Raw genomic sequence first — 7,620 nt, forward strand, 5'->3', positions numbered from 1 at the left:
GCACCACAAATCATAATCTCTACTACTACTACTGAACAATTGATTGACCAACTACAATCTTTCATTCCTGTAATTGATCCCTCCATGAATCGCATAAATTGGTCATCTAAGGAAAGCCGTAAAAAGCTTAGATTAGATTTGAGTCTTCATTTGTAATTTTTGTGTTGTTTTGTTTTATTATTGTGTTTTATTATTTTTTATTTTTGTTTAAGTGTGTTTCAGGTTTGTCAATGTTCGTTATTTCAGGTGATATCTTATATACTCTATCTTTCTACCTTATAACATTGAGGACAATGTCTGGGGGGAGAGGGTAGTAGTTGATAAAAAAAAAATTGTTTTCCATTTTATAAAGCATATGCATAATTGTTGTTACTAGGATGGTAGAGTAAAGGGGCTCCTTTGTTAAAATGACTCTTGAGATACATCTTAGTAATCATTCTTAACAAAGTCTATTATAATACTTCCTGAAATATTCAGATTTACAAACTCTCGCATTGTTATCACTAAATTCTGTTCACATACTTATTTAACATGCATTCTTAAACCTTAATTTACACACACACACTTTAACATATGATTGTGGGTTGCACATTGGATTATTATATTATTTATGTTCTTTTGTTAAAATAAAAAAACTAAGGGAAAGGGATTGTATATAATTAAAAAAAGAAAAAAAAAGAAAAAAAATGATAATAATTAAAATATAGATAATTTTGGTTTCGTAGCCTCCCTAACCTAAGCAATTAAGCCGGAAGGGGTGTTTTAATACCTAATACCCTAAAGTCAACTGACTTGGGAGTTATTGGCCCAACACTTGTTACATGGGTTAAGGAGAAAAGCTTGAGGGAATCAAACATTGCACTATCTACATATCAGTATCTGGGACCCTAAGTTACTAAGCTCGTAGGGGTGTTGATTAGTACTTAAAAGTGCATTTTTATCATGGTTTTATATCATCATTTTGCACTTGAAGTATCAATAACTCCTTAACTAAAACATGTTTTATAATAATATATCTAATAATATAAGATACCTTTAATTTGTGGTAAATGTTCATTTTAAATGCAAGCCTATCACATAAATGAAAGGATTGATTGATGACTTTAAGAACTTAAATTGCAAGGGCAAAAAGATGACCAAAATTAGAAAAGAGATGTCGGTGCAATCCAAACTGGAACACTATTTGGTAATTGGGTCATATCTGGAGCTATAGATCTCAGATTTAGGTCTAATTTATATGGATAGAAAGGTAAGACATAGGCCTACAACTTTCATATGGATCCCAAGATCTAAAAAGGATATTTTCAAGTCCAAATTGTAGCAACAATAAAGAAGCCCGAATTTGTCCTCCAGCCCGAGCACTATTCAGTATTTTAGCCATATCTGGAGTTCTAGAAGTCCAAATGAGCTGAAGTTTTTACATAAGAAACCTGAGACAATTGTCTACAACTTTCATGTTTTCAAGTGACTCCAATTTTGACGTTATCAATGACGTTTTGGGCAGACAAGAGAAGATAAAGATTGTCACCAAGTCAAGAGTTGGCCACCCACTCATCAATTAGTCATCAAATCAATAGTTCCTAATTTTGGCCTATAAAAGGAGGCATTTGCCATGCATTTAGGCATCTTGGTGTGTAGATCAAGATCATGCTCTTCCTTTCTCTCTTTGTATTTTTTGTAATGTTTATGCTTTGCTTTCATTAATATCAAGTTTATGCCTTTCATTTCCTTTCCTTTACTTAGTTAACTTTTATCTTATTTATGTTCTTATTTTGTTTATTTATTTTTCTTTCTTTCATTATGTCTAGCTAAGTTTATTATGTCAAGGTGAAAAGGTTACACTAATGGTGTAAGAATAAGTATAGTATAAACTTAATATGGACTAAAATGTTTGATACTAACATATTTTGTATTTGTTATCTTGTTCACTCTTTAATATTTTGCTTGTTAAATGACTAATCTTGATTTATGTTGTATAACACTTGGTACAACAAATGCTTGGCACTTTCATAGCCCATACTGTATGGTATAACCGACACCTGAGCTATGAAAGGAACTTGATTTGTTGTTAACATAAGTTATAATAATGAATGCTTGACGAGATTTACAAGTATTAGCATTAATCGAATAACATGACTAATGTAATCATATTAACAATCTATAATCTGATTGGAACCTCCTTTGTGTGTGGTTTCCAATTGAATAATAGGAGTCTATACTATACTTGTTTGACATACCATTAGTGAAACCTCTAACCTTGACATTTGTTATTATTATTGTTTAATTCTTACATTAATTTTCCATCTCCAAGTTCTCATCATCATCTTCTTTTTCTCTTTCTTTATTATTATTACTACTACTACTACTACTACTACTACTACTACTACTACTACTATTATTATTATTATTATTATTATTATTATTATTATTGTTATTGTTATTGTCATTGTTGTTATTATTGTTATTACTATTATTATTGTTGTTGTTGTTATTATTATTGTTGTTGTACTATTATCGTTTATAATTTGTACAATTAACCTCCCTATGATTCGACCCCGGTCTTGCCGGGTTATTTATTACTTCGACACTCCTGCACTTGGGAGAAGACATCAATCTTTTAGTCGTGTCAAGTGTCTTAACACCTAATGCCCTAAGACCAACTCGTCTGGGAGTCATTAGCCGAAAGCTCGTTACAAGGGTTAAAGATGCATGGTGTTTTTAAATTATATGTATATATATTTAAAAAAAAAAGACAAAAATAATAATCCCAACCCAAGGAAGTTAACTTTAAACATTAGAACAAAAATTTTGTTTTCTTTTAAGAAAAGCCCTATAATTATGTGTTGATACATTGAGCACAAAAGAAAGGTTTATGAATATTTTGTTAAGAGGTATTGAGCAGGTATATAAATTTAACGAGAGTTTGTTTATCTGGATAGATTAATGGAAGTTAAATGATGAATACCTTGCTTTGTGGAATTTGCAAATTGTTTTTCTTTTTTAACGCTTTGATTACTAGGGACTAGTAATAAGCTGGTTGGGGGGTGTGATTAGTACTTAAAAGTGCATTTTTATCAAGGTTTTATATCATCATTTTGCACTTAAAGTATCAATAACTCCTTAACTAAAGCATGTCAATAGTTGGCCACCCACTCATCAATTAGTCATCAAATCAATAGTTCCCAATTTTGGCCTATAAAAAGAGGCATTTGCCATGCATTTAGACATCTTGGTTTCCAGATCAAGATCATGCTTTTGCTTTCTCTCTTTGTATTTTTTTGTATTGTTTATGCTTTCTTTTCATTAATATCAAGTTTATGCCTTTCATTTCCTTTCCTTTACTTAGTTAACTTTTATCTTGTTTATGTTCTTATTTTGATTATTTATTTTTCTTTCTTTTATTATGTTTAGCTCAGTTTATTATGTCAAGGTGAAAAGGTTACACTAATGGTGTAAGAATAAGTATAGTGTACACTTAATATGGACTTTAATGTTTGATACTAGCATGTTTTGTATTTGTTATCTTGTTCACTCTTTAATATTTTGCTTGTCAAATGAGTAATCTTGATTTATGTTGTATAACACTTGGTACAACAAATGCTTGGCACTTTCATAGCCCATACTGTATGGTATAACCGACACTTGAGCTATGAAAGGAACTTGATTTGTTATTAACATAAGTTATAATCATGAATGCTTGACGAGATTTACAAGTATTAGCATTAATCGAATAAGATGACTAATGTAATCATGTTAGCAATCTATAATCTGATTGAAACCTCTTTTGTATGTGGTTTTCAATTAACTAATAAGAGTTTATATTATACTTGTTTGACATACCATTAGTGGATCCTCTAACCTTGATATTTATTATTATCATTGTTAAATCTTTAAGTTAATATTCTATCTCAAAGTTCTCATTTTCTTCTTCTTCTTCTTCTTTTTCTTTATTATTATTATTATTATTACTACTACTACTACTATTATTATTGTTGTTGTTGTTGTTGTTGTTGTTGTTATTGTTGCTGTATTATTGTTATTTATAATTTGTACAATTAACCTCCCTGTGGTTCGACCCCAGTCTTGTCGGGTTATTTATTATTTCGACATTCCTGCACTTGGAAGAAAACATCAATCTTTTAGTCGTGTCAAAGATAAGTAAAGAAATTTTATTAATAACAAATATATTAAAATTTATGAGTAATTCATTATTTTTCGCCATAAATTTAGTTCACTATTAGACTAACATCTATGGCCTTGAAAAAAAAAATAGTTTGCTTTTGATTTAAGAATATTTTGGTATTTTCAAATGATATATTAGTTATAAATTATTTGTTTTGAGGCATTTTAGTATTTTTAATTTTTAAATGAATTGTAAAATAACAAAAGCACTTTGGGAGTAAAAACAAAAAAACAAAAGTTTGGCGTGGGAGCATATAGGTATCTTTTTTTTTTTTAATTTTAAGTGCACAGTGAAATTACATATCTATTTTACTTTATTGAAATTAACAATATCAAGACCTTTTATTTTTGTTTTTTTATTAATTTTTTGTTTGATTGAGAATAATAATTTAATTTAACATTTAAATAGTTTTTTTTTTAAAAAAATTGATAACATGTGGGAACCACCGTATATTTTAGGTGATGCATGCAGTAGTTACCCGTGGAGAAAAATATCATTTTGCCATCTCATTTCATGCCTCACCGTTTCCTCTTCCATAATTAGGGGTGAGTGCAAACCAAAAATGATTAGTTTATTGCCGTTAACTGTTTTTTCTTCCTTATGTTTCACTTTCCCAATATAAAAAAAATACTATGGTCTTTATTTTTATTGATATTTTAAATTTAATTTTTTGATTTTGATTTTATTATTTTTATTATCTTTTAATTTTATTAAGTTTTTTCTTTTCAATTGAACTCTTATTTTTATAAAAGTTCACTAGATTTGATTTTCTATAGGTGTGTGTGTATATATATATCAACTAAACCTACACGTAGATTGCTTCATTTGGATAGAAGATGAGAAAGCAACTTAAGAGTTTGACAAATCTTTGTGAGAGATTCACAAATTTGGATTCTTTGTTCTTTTGAAATTTTTTATCACATATGAATAATCAATTAACAAGTTCATGAATCATGGTTATGAGTTTTATATGTGGCTCTGGTTGATGGTTAATGTGAAAAAGGAAGAGAGACGGATGCTAATTTGCGAGGATAATATGCCAGCCAACAAAGGAGGGCGAGAAAAATGAATTGATCCATGAGTTTAGTGACTCATAAACTGCATAATTGACTCTATAAATAAACTCCAATGGGGGCATGAGTTTGGCCGGGCGTGAGGCCTCCCTGACGGACCTCTCTCTCTCTCTTCAGCAGTCGTTAACCCTTCAGGTTCTCTCTCTATCCATGTATGTTTATTATTATGAAGTAGCAGAGGTCTAAGATTAGAAATAGCAGTAATGAACTGTTTGAAGCATTGATTTTTGTATATTGTTTGATTCTTTCAACACAGAAAACAACAATCAAGAATTGGAAATTTCGTTTATTTTTGCCATTATTTATTTCTAGACTGAAACACCCTCTCCTCTCTGTTAAAAAAAAAAAAAACCAAACCCCTAGAACTATGGAGGCTGCGGCTGTAAACACTAACCGCAAAACCTCAAAACCTCAGTTCGAATCAAGCTTCGACTCTCAGGATATTTCCCCATCAGCTAGACTTCTCTTTGAAATCATAACAAGACCCTCATCTCATGATATTGAATCTGCACTCTCCTCCACTGGAATCCCACCCACTCATGATATTGTGCATGAAGTCCTCAAACTTTGCTACGAAAATGCCACTTCTGCAATCGCATTCTTTCGCTGGGCTGGTCGGACCCACAAGCTGACCTCATACGCCTGGAATTTGATGGTGGACTTACTAGGCAAGAACTGGATGTATGAGCCCATGTGGGATGCAGTTCGTACGATGAAGCAAGAAGATATGTTGTCAATGGCAACTTTTGTTTCTGTTTTTGGAAGCTACTGTATGGCTGGTAAGTTTAATGAGGCTATAATGAGTTTTTATGTTATGGATAAATATGGTGTTCAGCAAGATGTTGTTGTGGTGAATTCGCTTTTGACCGCCATTTGCCACGAGGAAAATCAGACAGCAAAGGCGTTGGAATTTTTTGACAAAATCAAGCTGAAAATCCCCCCCAATGCGGATACTTTTGCTATTTTGTTGGAAGGATGGGAGAAAGAAGGCGACGTGGCCAAAGCCAAGATTACATTTGGTGAGATGGTGATTAAAGTTGGATGGAGTCCAGAGTATATGTCAGCATATGATTCTTTTTTGACAACACTTGTTTGTGGGTCGCAAGCAGATGAAGCTGTCAAGTTCCTTCGGGTGATGAAGGGGAAGAATTGCTTGCCAGGTTTGAAATTTTTCTCGAATGCTCTTGATATGCTTGTTAAGCAGAATGATTCTACCCATGCCATCCCTCTGTGGGATATAATGGTTGGTAGTGGTTTGTTGCCTAATTTGATCATGTATAATGCAATGATTGGCTTGTATTGCAACAACAATGATGTTGACAATGCATTTCGATTGCTTGATGAGATGGTTTTCAATGGAGCTTTCCCAGATTTTTTGACCTTCAACATAATTTTCCGATGTTTGATCAAGGACAAGAAAGTTCACCAAGTAGGCAAATTCTTCTACGAGATGATAAAAAACGAAAGCCCTCCAACACATTTTGATTGCTCTGCAGCCATTATGACATTGATTGATGGTGGTGACCCTGAAATGGCAATTGAGATTTGGAACTACATAGTTGAGAACCATCTCTTGCCTCTTGATGGAAGTGCAAATGCACTTCTCATTGGGTTTTGTAATTTGGGAAGGATGTCACAGGTGTGGCGGTTTGCAGAAGATATGCTTGATAGAAGAATAAATATATGTGAATCAACTATGAAGAAGTTGAAGGACTCTTTTGATAAAACAGGTGGACACGGAAGAGACAAGTATGATTGTCTCATTAGAAGATGGAAAGCTCCCTAGATGTCATGCTGTATGTTTCCTTTTTTTATTTATCCTTTCTGGTACTGTTAAACATGTGGCAGTCCTTCCCAGAAAGACTTTGACGCAAGCTGATTCTTCTGTTTCTTCTTGCCTTTGCTTTTGCTTCTGCTAGTAATATAACATCCTTCCATTGCGACAACCTTTTGTTCTGGTATATAAGGTTCGTCTATTGTCTTTCGCTCTTTTATATCATTTGCACTTGCCTTTCAAGTTTGTTTTTGACTGTAAATTTCTCAATCATGTCTCATGTTTGATTCCAATGTTTTTAGTTAGCAATTGTTTATGATTTCTGCCTAAGCTAGGATTTCTGATCCAAAGTTATATAAAATGCATGTATGTTTAATGAATTTTTGGAGTTTTCGCATCATACCAGTTAATTTGGCTTGATGAGTGTGGTATGCAGTGTCTAAGCTTCTTTCTTGGTATGTTATGTTTACATACCTTTCCTTCCTTTGATCCCTGTTTTTCTTTATTCACTACATTTCTCAGAAGTTATTTTAAGGTAAGACCATTGGGTTTCTTTTGGAAGTTGAAGGGAAAATCAGCTGGGTTTCTTA

The 7,620-nt window shown here is 32.2% G+C and overlaps 1 protein-coding gene across 2 annotated transcripts; it reads left to right on the forward strand.

Annotated features, from left to right (window-relative positions):
• The first annotated feature begins 4,980 nt into the window (after window positions 1–4,980).
• LOC105116822 (pentatricopeptide repeat-containing protein At1g71060, mitochondrial-like) lies at window positions 4,981–7,418 on the forward strand. Of its 2 annotated transcripts, XR_840607.1 has the most exons (3): window positions 4,981–5,391; window positions 5,513–7,100; window positions 7,268–7,418. XR_840607.1 is itself a non-coding variant. In XM_011014304.1 (2 exons), exons 1-2 carry the CDS (start codon window positions 5,320–5,322, stop codon window positions 7,040–7,042), a joined length of 1,602 nt encoding a protein of 533 aa, XP_011012606.1. In that variant the 5' UTR covers window positions 4,981–5,319; the 3' UTR covers window positions 7,043–7,217. The 2 variants fall into 2 exon arrangements, 1 of the variants encoding a protein (XP_011012606.1); XM_011014304.1 differs by lacking the exon at window positions 7,268–7,418 and having other exon boundaries at window positions 5,513–7,217.
• Window positions 7,419–7,620: the final 202 nt, after the last annotated feature.

Source organism: Populus euphratica, unplaced genomic scaffold (assembly GCF_000495115.2).
Source record: "Populus euphratica unplaced genomic scaffold, PopEup_1.0 scaffold1060.1, whole genome shotgun sequence".
Classification (NCBI taxonomy): domain Eukaryota; kingdom Viridiplantae; phylum Streptophyta; class Magnoliopsida; order Malpighiales; family Salicaceae; genus Populus; species Populus euphratica.